The 16058-nt window shown below is 41.3% G+C and overlaps 2 protein-coding genes and 1 long non-coding RNA gene across 3 annotated transcripts; 2 read left to right on the forward strand and 1 right to left on the reverse strand.

Annotated features, from left to right (window-relative positions):
* On the forward strand, positions 1–954 carry tcf24 (transcription factor 24; the record flags this gene model as incomplete). Its single annotated transcript, XM_080751736.1, has 2 exons — positions 1–453; positions 856–954. 2 exons carry the CDS (start codon positions 1–3, stop codon positions 952–954), a joined length of 552 nt encoding a protein of 183 aa, XP_080607862.1.
* A 2429-nt stretch (positions 955–3383) lies between these two features.
* On the forward strand, positions 3384–7856 carry LOC308306590. The gene is made up of 8 exons (XR_013963171.1): positions 3384–3467; positions 4852–4892; positions 5503–5570; positions 5828–5885; positions 6186–6241; positions 6456–6504; positions 6708–6753; positions 7440–7856. It is a non-coding gene; the product is annotated as an uncharacterized lncRNA (long non-coding RNA).
* A 133-nt stretch (positions 7857–7989) lies between these two features.
* On the reverse strand, positions 7990–15627 carry mcmdc2 (minichromosome maintenance domain containing 2; the record flags this gene model as incomplete). The annotated part of the gene is made up of 14 exons (XM_080751900.1): positions 7990–8156; positions 8442–8551; positions 8947–9089; positions 9193–9372; positions 9993–10159; positions 10310–10515; positions 10661–10898; positions 11211–11339; positions 12226–12327; positions 12837–12959; positions 13875–14073; positions 14260–14319; positions 14413–14543; positions 15531–15627. 14 exons carry the CDS (start codon positions 15625–15627, stop codon positions 7990–7992), a joined length of 2052 nt encoding a protein of 683 aa, XP_080608026.1.
* Positions 15628–16058: the final 431 nt, after the last annotated feature.

The raw sequence follows: 16058 nt of genomic DNA on the forward strand, positions 1-16058 counted from the left end.
ATGGTTGGAAGACAGACGATCCGGATGGACAGTGGCAACAACGATGGCCCCGTGACAGTTATGGATGACAGCCCCACGTCCAGTCCCAGCTCCAGCCCCAGTCCGGACAGTGGTCGCCATCAGGAGGAGCATCGCTCCAGGGACAGGGTACTCCATCAGGCCGGGGGGCTCGGCGGTGGGAGAGGGGTCGGGCGGCCGGCCGCGGCCAACGCGGCGCGGGAGAGGAGCCGAGTGCAGACCCTGAGACACGCGTTCCTGGAGTTACAGAGGACTCTGCCGTCGGTTCCGCCGGACACCAAGCTGTCCAAACTGGACGTGCTGATCTTGGCCACCACGTACATTGCTCACTTGACACGGACACTGCAGGAGGAGAGCATGGACGAGGCTGAAAGCACCAAACAGAAAGAGGCGTTGCACTCGCTGAAAGGAGACGGCTACCTGCACCCAGTCAAAGTGAGTAGCCTAGATTCTAACAATATGTTCATATCATAATAATATTAATATGAATAATAATGATATAATAATAATAATAACAGGCCTAAAACAACAACAATCATCATCATCATCATCATCATAAATGGATCCCGTTTAAACAAGCCATTGAGCTTTTGAATTTTATGCTTCAATTTATAGACGATTAAAATTCTCTGAAATGAGCTTAAAATAATTTAAAACTAAAATTTGTCATTATTAAAATGAAACATTTGTCACATGCCATTCATATGTATAGCCCATTGCGCAACTGAATTTGAACAGAGCTAGTGTAGGCTATAATAGCAACATCAGTAGGCTATCTTTGTTTAGGCCTATGGACGGTCACGGTGTTATTGTTAATTAATAACGTTCTCTTTACAGAAATGGCCGATGCGCTCCAGACTGTACGTCGGAGCGACAGGACAGTTCCTGCACAGTTCGAAACAGTCAGAGAACCAAGGGCCGTCTACATCAAAGTAATAAAAACACCTGGAATGAAGACAGTGATTCAGTATTTGCATGAATTGTCATGCTGTTGATCCAGACAGCTGCAGCATCGGACATAATAGGCTACATCAGTGGTTCTCAAAGTGGATTCCAGGGACTCTCATGCAGGGTTCCTTTAAAGGGGGTCTAAAATCTAAATTGACCCTTACAGGTTAGTAACTCTGACAGTGTACAAATGGAACCAAATGGACCCGTTAGGACCCCTTAGGGTCCATTTGGTTCCATTTTTTACACAGTTAAAGGGAGACATGGACATTTTAAAGTTTGAGAACTATTGGGAATGATTTTTAAACAATTTTTAACTGATTTGACTTTCGCAAAGCCATCGCATCAGGATATGCCATTGTAAAGTTAATATATTGAGTGAACTGTATGTGTGAAAATGGGAGAAGAAGGCATAGGATAGGCTAGGCCTATACTTGATGTTTCTCTCTGTAGTTATTTTGTCAAATCCCTTTTTGTTGCTCTGCGCTGTGCAGTTCTATACATGTCCCAGGTATAGGCCTATTATATTTGTAGAAATTCCATGGGGTAATGAGCCCGTCATGCTTGAGGTGTGCACTTTCAGTTAAAACATTTGCACTAAATGCATGTGTGAATAACTTAACATCTGTCATGTGAAGTGGTCTGTCAGAGAGTCAACAATGGAGCCCCCTCGTCTCCTGTTCTTTCTTATTTTTACATGCATGGCTGTATGTGTTTGTGAATAAACGACTTAAATAAAACAAGTGAGGTCTCCTAATCATGAAGGGAGATTATATGTATCAGGTCTAACACATCTTTTGGGAGTATAGACTTATTTTCTTTTTATCAATGAAAGCATAACATTCTGAAACAACAACGAAAAAGGCTTAGGCCTAAAGCACAAAAGGACACACAAAACCACACTACATCATGTCACACTCACACAGTTTAAGTTAACTGCTCATTCTTCAGGTCTTTTTCCATTTGCTGTCTCATGCTTTGTCCATGCACAGCTTAAATTATTGAGGGCCATTCAAAACAAGGAATTCTTGTAATGTATAGGCCATTATTTTGTCCTTTTTTAAAAAATGCAGTGCGAAGTCATATTAATCAAATGTCATGGAGGCTGGAGCTAATGATTCTGTTGAAATTCTATTTTGTCAATCACTTAAATAAATAAATACATAAATAAACAAACAAACAGTAGGCCTATAGATGATTTAAATCACAATGATTTAGCCTTCATGTTCAGCTGTGGCTGATGTTACACGAATAGGCTTCGGGCATTGATATGTTTTATTAATTAACACAGTTGTGAAGATATTAAAAACTGAATCTATCATATAGCATGTGGGCCTATTAGGCTATATCCTACTTGAGGCAAATAACAAAAATCATGTCTCATTTCCTTCTCTAATCTTTTATTTGATTCTGATTTAAAGGAGTAGTTCACACCCAAAATGATTTTTTTCTACTCATGCCATATAGACTTCAATAATATATATATATATATATTGTTTTTTGTCGCATTCCTAAGACAAAAATGTTATTTAAAAAAAGTACCTTGACAGTTTCCCCATCCACTGCCATTCATTCGGTCCGGTCCCCATCCAGGGCCATGCATCCGGGTCCCCATCCAGAATCAATAGGGGTATACTTACTATAATCACATTTTTGTCTTAGGAATCCGACAAATACAAAAAAAAACTCAAGTCTCCATGGCATGAGTAATCAATAGGGGAAAAAAAAGTCATTTTTGGGGTGAATTACTCCTTTAACAATTTATTTAAGACAGAAAGGCTGTCCTAATTTAAACAAACAGTAATTAAACAAATATGACAAAAGGTGTTGTAATCTCAAATTTGTGTGTGTGTGTGTGTGTGTGTGTGTGTGTGTGTGTGTGTGTGTGTGTGTGTGTGTGTGTGTGTGTGTTTTTGTGCGCGTGCGTGCGTGCGCGCGCGCGCGTGCGTGTGTGTGTGTGTGTGTGTGTGTGTGTGTGTGTGTGTGTGTGCTTGTGTCTGTGTGTGTTGTTTGTGTCTGTGTGTAATGTGATATCAGTGGTTCCCAACTTTTTAGCCCGTGTCTAAAGAGAAATAGACGTTTGCCCGGGACCCAAACTGGTGAAAAAAGCAGATCTACAAGCTCACAAGTCACAACGCGTTCGAAAGCGCCATATTGTGAGCTTGTAGATCAGCTATTTTCACTACTTCTTAAACATTCGTTTATTTTATTTATTCATGACATTTCATAGAAATATCATTGCATTTTTTATCATGAAAATTAAGGGACCCATAAAAATGTGTCCGTGACCCACAAATGGGTCCCAACCCACTGTTTGGGAACCAATGGTATAAATCCCAGCCCAAGCCCCCCAGTGCGCAGCTGTGAAGCTCTGAAGGAGGAAGACTAAACGAGCGTATGCACGTTCTTTCCTTCTTGCTCGCTCATGGAGAAGGTGGCTATGTGTGTTCCTCCTCCAACACCGATCAACACCTCTTCAATGGTTTCCCACAGGACAGAAGGTAATATATTGGTGAAACGACTGTGTTTGTTACGACTGCTGCATCATTGCTGCCTGTTGTTGTTGTGGTTGTTTTCGAACAAGATTCTTGCACTTGACAGTTGCTAGTTAGTTAGCTAGCAGGGTATAGCTAACGTTAGCCTGACGGATTTCATGGCCACGTGGGAGCAACAAGCCTCATTATTATACTGTTTAGTACGCCGGTGTGGCTTGTATAATTTTTGTTTAAAACATTTATTGGCCACACTCGTGCAATGGATTATAATTATTTTGATTCGCTAGGTTGTAAATGGTTTAATCATGACAGAGGCCTGTACTAATTGTGGGTAACCGTATAGATGGGCACTAGGTAGGGACATCTGGGCACCTCGATGTAAAATTGGCTATTTTGTTAAAAATGCAAAAAATAAAAAAGTTCTGTAAAGGAACATGCACGCACATCATTATGAAGACTTAATGTTGTGATTCAACTTTTTTTTGTATGACCCAAAATGACTGGATGGGCTATACAAGTTTTGTAGCAATTTTCTTTTTAAATAATTTGACAAAATAGCCAATTTTACATCGAGGTGCCCACTGCCCAGCTATCCTGTTGTATCCCTAATGTGAGGTTTGACTGAGAACGTGATAATGCAAGCATGTGCCTGGATGTGTCTTGACTTGTCTTATATCGTCGTTTCTCTCATGGATTTATGCAGTCCTATATTTAATAGACGTTGGACCAGCTGTTCTCAAAGTCCCCAAAATATGAGAACTGCACTGCTTTAGATTATTAGGTGTGTGACCGTGTCCTTACAAACTAAAATATTAGTCAGGAAAAACTTGTGGATTTTATTCATCGATTTGCATTGAAGATAACGGTCCCCTTTGTATAGCAGCATTAGCAATCAATCATGCTTTCAGTCAGTTAAAAATCTTTGTCATTCATGTTCTTCTTACTGTCCATTCATGGCTTCGACCAGAGCCAAAGGGTCAGCAGGAGATATGGTGGTCAGGGAATTGTCGCATCAATTATTTAATTGGGGGGGAAAACACTTCTCTGGCCCTTGAAGGAGTAAAGGTCATGGCAGAGGTTGTGACCTGCTGTTGAACCCATCCTCAGTCTTGCTCTCAAGCTGTGTTACATTATGCCCTTTGACCTTCAAGTGATCAGTCATGGGTCCTAAGCAGCATATTGGCTGCTCCGTCAGTACAGCTTATTCATGCAAGCTAAAATCAATAGCAAACACTCTTGAGGGTGACAATCACGTACTCTAGTCTGGTCGAGTATGACATCTTTATGCTCCAACTGGTTCATTAGTGAAAACTTGGGACCTCGTATGTCAATTATTGACGTGTCAAATGTAACTTATTTTGACTTTTTGACTGTGCTTTTACATGTACAGGTGAGGATGGCTGAATGGAGTCCTAAAGTTCACCTAATATGGTAAGATTGAATACCTTTTTCATAAAAAGATATGTGAGATGCAGGGTAACTATATAGACTTGTGAATTGTAAAAGCAAATCAGTTGGGTTAGAGCTCTGAATTATGTTTAAGTAAAGTCAGACCTTGTGCTTTTGCTACTGCCAAGATGCTGGCTGTAGATCTGTCTTTAGAGTGCCTTTTATTTTAAAAAGTGATCTAAGTGAAATATCTTCTTTCTGCTGGAATAGTGATGAGTTCACATTCTTTGCCGTTTACCCGTCAGACTAAAGGGTGGTGACACTGTGACCAACTGAATTGCCAGCATGCTTGAATAATGTAGAACCAGCTACCCAAAACATAATGGTTCTAGTATAAATTGATGAACTTTGGCAATATAATTAAAGGACCCTTTGATTTGTAGTTGTCCCCAAGGGGAAATTACTTTTCTGCATTGACACAGCAGTGGCTTGTTTGGAGTGACTGCGGAGGGGAGCAGTTGGAGGTTAAGTGTCTTGCTCAGTCTGGGAAGCCAAGGTTAGAACCTAGGACATGATTCCCAGTTGGCTGCTCTACCTCCTGAGCTCCTGCAGCTCTAGTTCAAAGTTAATTTGATTTGAACTTTCTTTTCAGATCTCGTACCATTCCTGCTGGTGCCAGATGTTGGGCTTTAAAGTCACATGCAGACTAGTCAGAGCAAGGTAAGGTCACACACAAGTTAAAGGTAGCCTCTGTAGTGTCTACTACTGGTCAGTTCTGAAGCTGGTATAGTGATGAGTCACAACATTGCCGTTTACCCATCAGACAAAAGGATGGTGAGACTGACTAACTGAATAACTCCAGCATAAAATCATGTATAAATAGCTTTCCAAAAAAGCCACATCTCTGCTCTAGTGTAAATTGATGCCCTTTGACAGTGTTGGTCAACAACATTAATTGGATTTTAACCTCTTTTCAGATGCCATTCCTGCAGGTGCCAGATATTGCCCCATGTTGTATGCCGGCTTGAGTATAAGGTGAGTAGTATCTGATCTCTGTGAAAAGTATCCACTGTACTGTCCACTGCTGGTCAGTTCTGCTGCTGGAATAGTGATGAGTACACATTTTGCCGTTTACCCATCAGACAAAAGGGTGGTGAGACTGTGACTAACTGAATACCAGTGTATTTCCAAAACAATAGGGGCATTAGGTATGGCCTCTAGACCTTAAACCAGAGCAAATATTGCTAAAATTACTTTTAAAAGCTTAATTCTGCCAGTACAGTATTGTTAACAGCTTTTCTTTTTTTAAACTTTTAACTTGCAAAATGCCCTCAGATCTCATGGCCTCACTGAAAACTGAAGATGCCAATGTGAGCTGTACAAATATTGAGGTAAGATCTTGAAGTATCAATGTCTGTACTTTTTGATTAGCGGTTGGTGCTGCTGGTGCAATAGTGATGATTTCACATTTTGCCGTTTACCCGTCAGACATTAGGGTGGTGACACTGTGATCAACTGAATACCAAGTAGAATCAAAACCATTTGGGATAATCACAAAAAAGCACCATCAATTCCAATCTAAATGGATGTAAATTCTTCTTCCAGCTCATGTCGTAGCTGAAGCTGTTGGCCTCAGTCTACTGTTGTGTCTGAGGTGAGTATCTTGGTCAAACAAACTGTTGTGTTACTGGTCGCATTTGCTGCTCAAATGATGAGTTCACATTTGCCGTTTACCCGTCAGACATTAGGGTGGTGAGACTGTGATTAACTGACCACAAAGTATCAAAACCATTTAGGAATATCATAAAGCACCAGATCTGCCAATATAAAAAAAGTGTAAAATGTCCTGTCTTACAGATCATGTCATTGAAGATGTAGGACTGTCTACTGTGGTGGGTCTGAGGTGAGTATCTTGGTCAAACAAACTTGTCCTGTTACTGGCCGCATCTGCTGATTAGTGTTAATTTTATGAGCCATTTTTTAAATTTAATGTCCAGGGTTGGGGTTAATCCAGGGTTAGTCCAGTTTCTATCGTCCTTGTTATCACATTTAGTGCACATCATCCTGTTTTTATTTAGTCAAGTTTTAGTTGACTAAAGTCGAGCATCTAGATTTTATTTAGTCAGTCAGTGAAAAAAAACGTAGTCGACTAAAATTAAAAGACTAAAAGTCATAGTTTTAGTTGACGAAATTAACACTACTGCTGATCAAATGATGAGTTCACATTTGCCGTTTACCCGTCAGACATAAGGGTGGTGAGACTGTGACTAACTGAATGACCAGCTGATAGAGATAATATATATTTATTTATTTTATACCGCAAATAAAAGCAGCCTGTGTGAAAAAGCCATCACCAAATTAAAGTTGACGCATTTACACATTTTATTCGTCACGCTCTTTGTGTGCTAGGACCATCAATGTTCACTTATCAAAGATAACCCTGCTCCTTTGATCGTTTTATATATTGTGATCAATAAAAAATGTGGATCACCCATCAAATGGAAATCTATTGCTGACGATCTGTGTAGTGTATTTCAGATATCATCTGGAACTTGGTGTCTGAATATATTGTTCTCCTTGTCTTTACAGAACAGCAGTCCATGCTGCACAGCTGGTTGGACTACAGAGGAAGTGTGGTATTTCTGCCAAATGTATGTGGTTAAGCACTTGTCCTCAGAAAATCACACCAACACGATTAATCGAATGCATCCATCTGGCTTATGATTTAGTTCCTCTGACCTGGAAAATTAGTTACATTTTACCCTATACAGATGGCTTGTGATTAATGGAAAAGAAAGTGAGTTTTGTTAGTCATGTTTCCAGTATGTAGCAGTATGTAGCACACACATGCATCAAAATGCTTTTTTGTTGTTTGGCTTTCACTGGTAACACACTTTTTTACTTTGCCATATACTGTACAGTACTGTACAGTTGACTCGGTATGGCATGTAGGTAGAGTGTACAGACTTCTAAATACAGATGGCGTCTGTGCATATTTATAACCAACCATCCACCCCATAAAGGACATTCATATTTCACAAGCTGAAGGTGTCAATAAATGATAATTTTAAACTCTGGATTGTTCTGTGTGGTCTTGAGTGGCTGATATAATTCTTTTTAACCAACCTGTTAAAAGGTCTTACTCCTCTGTGATGTATGCTTCTGCCCCGGGTGCGTAGGCGTAGATGAAGTGCAGGATGTTCTGATGGAGTTGCTCTAAGGTCTCGTCTCGCCTGAGCAAAGAGTCGGGCTCACACAGGTCAAAGGGAAACACTGCGTCAGGTGGGATAATGAGAGCTGAGGTCCCTGTGGGAAGAAGCAGCCATGAGCCATCCCAGCCACATGGGTCAGTTATTGGCCTACATGAGGGTACTTGTTAAATGAAAGTGAAAATGATCACTGGCGTTAGTGGTGTATCAATTCTATATTCTATAATACTGTACAAAGTGTTACATGGTACATAAACAGTTTGTAGCCGAAATCTACAGCAATTTACAGTACAGATCAGATGGGTTGAATGGTCATCTGCGACAATTAAGATCATAGATGTTCACTACTGATGTGGTATATTGAAAAACAGTGACACTGTACCATGTCGGAGGGTGATGGAGTTTTCACAAAGGAGCACAGCAATAACGGCGTCTTCCTCCAGCACACTTGTTCTCAGACATAGCTTACAATGAGCCTCAGCCAGAGAGATCCTGGGACAATTGTTTTTGTATGATGAGTGAATGGTAATGGGATATGGCTACAACAGATTTAATTTAAATGGATTCAGCCTACCATTACTCTTACCGGTAAGGAGAAAATGTGTTATATTTTTTAAATGGAGAACATTATGTTGTACACCATTATTGAAAAGGGGGTTATTTTCATAGATTCAGTTTCTCAGTTTTCTAAACATTATCCAAACTGAAAAATAGTCTAGACCTGCATAAAGCACAACAGTAAGGAGAGTGCTCCACCTTGTGGTTGATAATATTACATCAAGTGTCCTATAATGCAGCAGGTACATTTGAACATGAATGTAAATTAAAGAACTAATGACGGATCAAAATAAGTCAAGGAAAAACTGTAAATAATGAAAAGCCCTTACAGCAATTTGATAGAAGCCACTGACACCTTCACCCCTTTACACTGGTCTGATCGGATCCTACGACTGGCCATGTAGTATCCATGGATCATCTTTGCTGCCCCATGACTGAGTTCCACTTGCAATGCCTGTGCATGGGCCAGCAACTTGAAGACAGATAATTTAAGATAACAAATGTGAGGTTGGATGGATAGTGGTAAAAGTGAAAATGAATAATAGACATTCAAACGTGTGTATTTATTTGTTCACCTCCCGGTAATCTTGAGAAGAGTACATCGTGCAGGACGAGTAAAGGGGCTCTCCAGGCTGGACTGCCTGCCTGAGGGTGTGGAAAGTCTGGGCAAGCAAGGCCTGTTCTCCCCTGACATCCTGACATTGGATCACCAAGCCAAAGGCTTCTGCCAGCGGGGCTGGCACTGGGCCCATTTCCTGCACATGCAAAGCAACCGAGTATCATGATGTTTCACATGCAGATTCTGAGACCATTCCTGAAAATGTTATGTTTTTACAAGTGTTAAACCTGCCCTGTACCTGTATATAGAAAGAACTGACTGAGTCCATGCTACTTTGAGACAGAGAGCAGCCTGAGATGACCTAACGAGAATGACAGCTCTCTTGGAGCAGAACTATGGTACATATCCTTGAATGAGGAAAATGTATGTTTTCTGAAAGGACTGTATTTATTATTGCTATGGTAACACAGTTTATTGTCCTCTGTGCATTGGGTCTTGGAAAAAAAAGCATTGTATGTTCTAACAGGGTCTTCTGGGAGGTAATTTCTGTTATGAGAGAGACCAATTAACCATTTCCTTTAGGGAAAGTAGATTGTCTCAACTTCCTGATTTAGCCCATTTTTCCTGCAAACAACGTTTGGGCCATTTCTTGAACTCAAACAAAATGTACCAAGCAATCTCCACTTCCACCGACATTGTGAGACCCTACAATTCAGTTCAAGTATGTCTCCATTTGGAGCTGCTGAGGTTAACCTGAACAACACATTTTGCAATGAGCCTCAATGAGATGTGCGATGTGCTGTGTCATGCACCGACCGCTGTTCCCAGCAGCGCGCATTCTGTTCTGCCAGATCGCCGGGAGGCATCCATAGTATCGGCCAGTGCCCAGAAGCTGCAATGGACTGGGAAGGAGAGCTGCTGGTCAGCATCTTCACCATACTTCTTCCCTGGGATGAACACAGACACTGTGCGACTCTCCAGAACTGAAAGAGTGGATAAGACATGGAACGCTTATCAATCAGCTCCAATTGTGATGAATCCAATACTAAGAAGAACCAGCACAATAATGCACCAATCGATATTAGTGCTTGTAATGCACACGTGATGAATAATATCAATGATGCTGTCTTCACCTGACTGAATGGCATCCATTTTGTCCCGTCGGTAGCAGCTCAGGTCTCCCAGCATACAGATTCCTCCGGTGGCCAGTAGGGCAGAGCCCGCGTGGATGTTGGCAGTGCCTGCTCCATGTTCGTCCCGGGAAAGAGAGGCAAACATCTCCCCCGAGGGCTGATGCCTGACACCACGTCCTGCAAGGCTCAGGGCGTGTGCCATCAGTCTGAGACACAACACACACACACACACACATACACACACACACACACAGTAAATTTAGTTGATCAATGCAGGGTAATAAAAGTGGATTTTGAAATGGATTTGCCAGTCCAGTCCCCGCTAAATGTACTGTTTAATGTTTGTATTACCTGTCTAGTATGAGAGTGTCAGTGGTCAGGACGAGTAGGTCCAAGCTGTGAAATATGTCTGTTGCATCTGCTCTGCTCTGAACTAAGCTGAGCAGTAGGCACAGCTTCAGAGTGTTGTACAGGGCCGGCGGGACAACAGCCGACCCAAACGAGTTGGCCACCACAGCGCAGAACCTCCACGGAGAACAGGCAGTGGCCTTCAACAGAGGCTGGAAGTTGTCACTGACCTTGTGTGGGTCTGTTGGCAGTGGTGGGAAAAAAATGGCGGATGTTTAAGTAGTACTATAATTAATGATGCTGTGTGTGCAAACATGTAGCTGGTGAAGTGTTATGATGAATTAGAATACATGGAGTCAGAGGTATATTCTGAAGTTTCTCAATTAATCACAGCATTCCTGAACAGCAGCTGGTAGGCTATTTCATTATCAGAATAATTTCTAACAGATTAGGAGCAGGGTATTATTGTGAGTTGCATTGACCATATTCACTTGGAGCCATTTTGCTCTTACATCACACTCAACTATATGAACGTGGTAAATTAAGTCCTTACACACTGGTTCCAATGGTTGTACACTATTGGCCTCTACACTCCAGATAATGTTGGGCCACTGGTGCACACGTGCAGGAATGCCCAGGACCCTGTAGATGCGTCCGATTCTCATAGAGTTACAGAGTTCATCTGTGTGAATAATAAGGGAAACAAAGCAATAGCACTCAAGGGGGTTGTTCTGTACCCGTCTGCTGATTATTGAAGAAACATGCATGCCACCTACACACCACTGCCAAGAGAAACACACAGAGAGGCCTTCAGAACAAAGATTCCACTATGTGAGAATCGTGCAGCCAGCTAATGAGTGTTCCTTGCACTTATTAACATATATGTTTAGTAACGGGAGCCCTGTGTATTGAATTCCTTCGTGCGACTGGGTCAACACTATATGCTAATCCCGGTGCGGAGATTGGCTGGTCTCTCAGACTAATGGCTGGACAATGTTATTAGAGGGGACAGGAACACCTAATATCTCACCAAGGGCACAACGCGTGGTAGGCTACTCAAAGATATATTCATTTGAACTCTCCCCTACTAGGTATATGTTCCAAAATTAGACACATTTAGAAAGTTGGAGAAATATAATGAGAAACCTCAAATCATCTCAACAAGCTACTACAACCTTCATATTCATAATCAAGAGTCAATATAATACACTCAAATCATTTCAGATTTCACAAATAAAATATTTACCTATGCAGGAATTCGTTCAGATACAATCTGGAATGTACTTGACCATACATTTTGGTTCATATACAAATACCTACTGTATATACAGTACAGGCACCTTTTGTAACCCATCATAACTGAAAATATAGCTCTGATTTATCCTAGTGTTCACAGAGTACAATGCAAGCTTATGTTTTGTTGTCTTATAATGTCAGTTCCGGTATCAAAAGCACACATTTCAGAGTAACAGTGTCTTTAATAGTCAACTCAACTCAAGCAGTGAAGTGGGACTATGAAATCAAGTTTAACTTTACAATACTAATGCGCCATCAAGTGTTATTCTTACCTCTTAAAAACAGGGTGACAGATTGGTGCCTGAGTGAGTTTTGTGGCCAGACACTCAGGCTATCCAATGCTTTTACATGGATCAATTCCACCAGCTGTTTGTCTGTTATACGCACAAACATATAGAAAAACATGCACTCAAAAATATAGATACACACACAGGCACTTGGTTATTTAATGCAGTGGTTCTCAACCTGTGGGTCGGGACCCCCAGGGAGGTCCCCAATTTATTTTGGGGGTCCCCAGATGATTAACTTCATGCCAAACAATGTTTTCTCACTCAACAGTAAACAAACCAACATGAAGTTTAAGTGCATAGAGGGTATCTGCACATTTCTAAAGTGACAATTTAAGGACTTTTTAATACCTCTAAAAACTTACACATTTGCCAAACTGTCAAATATTAGAGGCAGAAATTGTGAAAATAGAACTGTGTTATATAAAATGTAATGCCTCAATTCCTGTCAGGGTGGGGGGTCCCCAGTTAAAATATTACTATTTTTGTGGTCGCGGCCTGAAAAGGTTGAGAACCACTGATTTAGTGCATATTGTCCAGTAACCCATTCAAGTCAGTAAACCCTAAAGCGCACAGTTGGGCGACCTCACTCTCACCTCCCAGCACTCTGAACTTGACGTCCTCTTTTAGAGGGGAACGACAAATTAGACAGCTGAAGTCATTCCTCACTGTAGCTGACTCAGTGGCCCCCAGGGCATGGATCCGGATGTGATGGAACCCTAAACGAAGCAACCCGTGCAACACAATCGCCTATAAACAACATGCAACTGACTTGTGAATGCATTAGTATTTCCTGTGTAATTATTATGGGCTTGCAAATTACATAACACTGGCATCAGAGTATTAACTGTGATTAAACATTCAGATTCACTCCAGTCTGTTTCCATAGCTACGACTTGTAGAGCACATTACAGAGCTGCCCTCGTGGAGAACAAGTCTTGTCCTTGCTGTTGTCAGGGTAACAGTAATCTCTCCCAGACCAATGGTGGAAAGTAACTAAGCACTCAAGTACTGGACTTAAGCACAATTTTGAGGAACATTTACTTTATTTTGCAACTGTCTTTTGAATCTCCAGAGATGTTTTCACTAAAGTGTCTAGGGGCAGTGTTTCCAAGTCTGCTAATTATAAGTAACTTTGGACTTGTTTTCCTGTAACGTTGCTTATAAGTTGTTTATAAATATTTGAAGTTGTGAGTTGTATTTAAAAATTTGAATAGGCTACTTTATATTTCTACTCCAATATATATATATTCTTTACTCTACTAGTACTACATTTATTTTTTGAAAGCTTTAGTAGAGTAAAAAAGATAATTAGTAAATTGTACATTTAATGTATTAATTACAATAGATACATTAACCACTTTAGCCCTATTTCATACTTGCGATGCATTGTGTGAGCATGTAGATGATCTATTTTGGAAAAGGTTTGACAAATTTGAAAAGATTTCAGTGCTTCTACTTCTGTTGTACTTTGAATATTTTGATGCCAATACTTTTGTACTTTTACTCAAGTAAACCTTTGAACGTAGACCTTTAACTTGAGTGTTTCTATCTACATTGTGGTATTATTACCTAAACGTAAGAAAAATAAATCTGTGCACTTCTACCACAGTCCCAGACTAGGATAAGAGTACCTGTGGAGCAGGGGCAGTCATCATCAGTGCACAGGAACCTGGCCCCTTGGGTGTACTTTGTGATCCTAGTCATGGCAATGACCAGGCCCTCCATGGCAACCGGCCTCATCATGGGGCCGTAGCCACCAGGGAAGGCACACAGGTCCAGAGTGTAATCAGGAAATGGCGGTAGGTGTGTCAGCTTCAGGATTATATTCACCTCAGAATGAACAAGGAAATGAATAAACTGTGTGAAACTACAGCTGCTTGAAATCAAAGATGGCACATGCACTGCAGCCATGCTGCCTGTACTTGATAATTAATAAATTACTTATGTATTAATAGGCTATATGACAAATGATTAGTCATTGACCAGAAGGTCATGCTCATTTAATATGACCCATACCTGACTTTCTGTGTGTATTCTTTCAATCAGGTTAAGTGTCTTTATTGAAAGGAAACAAACCTGAAACAGAGTATACAAAAAAGAGGAATCATGTACTGAATCTATTGGCCATCAAATAGAAATTGGGAGGTGACCACAAGTGAACTGACTCACAGACTGAAACAGAGCTGTTGCTTTGAGGGGCTGATGGAGGATGCAGTCGCCCAGCATAGGATCCAACTCTATCACATCAGCGGGATTGACACTGATACAGAACCTGTACACAGCTTCATTCTGCTGGGGGTCTGGAGAAGAGGCAAGAAGTGTTGTCTGTGAATATAGCAGAAATGACTGTCTACTCTAGAGTCTCTAGTCTAGACCCTAGAACAGTGGTTCTAAAAGTGGGGTCCAGGGATCCACAGGGGGCAGGGGGCCCTTGAGTGGGTTCCAGGGGGTCCCCAGCAAAATGTGTTGATGACATCACAATCGGTTTAGCCACTTTAAGACCTACATACACTGGCTATTTGAAAATAGACCTACAAGCTTGAGAGTTTGTAGCCTACATCTGCTTTTATATCTTGAAAGATTTGGACATTTTTGAATATTTATTAAACATTTTAACACAAATCTTGTGTGGGGTCGATGACATATATTTTGAGGAGGGGGTCCGTGGCCGAGTACAATTAATTTGGGGGTCCTTGAGTGAAAAAGTTTTAGAACCACTGGTCGTCTAGGTTTCAAACTGATACAAACTGTGAACGTGTCAACCTATTGTCTTTTTTATATTAACCACTTGAACCCTAGCCTCGGGGAAATCTCGCTGCAAGGCGTTGTGAGCTTGTAGATCGGCTATTTAGCCTATAGCAAAGAGGTTTGGGGTAGAGGGGAAAAGAACAGATTAAGTACAGGGTGAAAGGTCAAGTTTATTAAGTGTTGATGGACGACGGTTCAAGTGGTTAAATGTCTGAAAACACAAATTGACATGAATCCAAAATACAATAATAATTGTGCTGTGCTAGCCATAAATCTAACTCTTGTAGAGGTCGCTTATATTGGGACGTTTAGTAAACCCAATATAAGCGATCTCTACAAGAGTGCGGTGCACTGCTGTCACGCCCTGCCCCTGTCAAACAATGAATGAAACTATATGGAATCTATGAAAAGGTTGTGGTGGGGGTCCCTGCTTCATCATCTCTCTCTCAACTAAGGGGTCCTTGGCCTAAAACTACTTTTTCCACCACTGGCGTAGGCCTACAGCTAATACATTTTACTTCCGCACACAGCGGCCTTACCGTTGAATGGCCTGCAGTCTTCGGCAAGTTTGAGAAGGCCACCACTCCTATCTAAATAGAACAATACGGATTCTTTTAACGATAAAACGTCGTCCATTTTAACTCAATAAACGGCCAAGGAGACAGGATATAATAATGGTTAGAAACGCCAGTAGCTAGATCTAATCTAGCTCAATGGGTCGGCTGCTACGTCACCTCAACCAAAAGCTGCTCGCGCCAACACGAGGCACTCGTACTCAGGCCAGGGGTGTCGCACCAAATTCTGGGCCCTGGGTACAAGGATTCACTGCGGGGCCCCCATGAATGTTCTTCATAGGGGGAGGGGGTTTAACCCATCTAGACTTCGTGCTTTAACTATTGAAAAATAGCAGATATACAAGCTCACAGCGCGGCACCGAGAGCTGCGCTGCGAGCTTGTAGATCTGCTATTTTTGAAAAATCGTGAAAGTTTGTGCAACAGTGCAAGTCTTATTTTTTTGTTTATTTCTATGTGCTCAAACTTTTTCATGTGAAGGGCTCCCAACATGA

Source organism: Nannobrachium achirus (genome assembly GCF_963921795.1).
Source record: "Nannobrachium achirus genome assembly, chromosome: 21".
In the NCBI taxonomy this organism is placed as follows: domain Eukaryota; kingdom Metazoa; phylum Chordata; class Actinopteri; order Myctophiformes; family Myctophidae; genus Nannobrachium; species Nannobrachium achirus.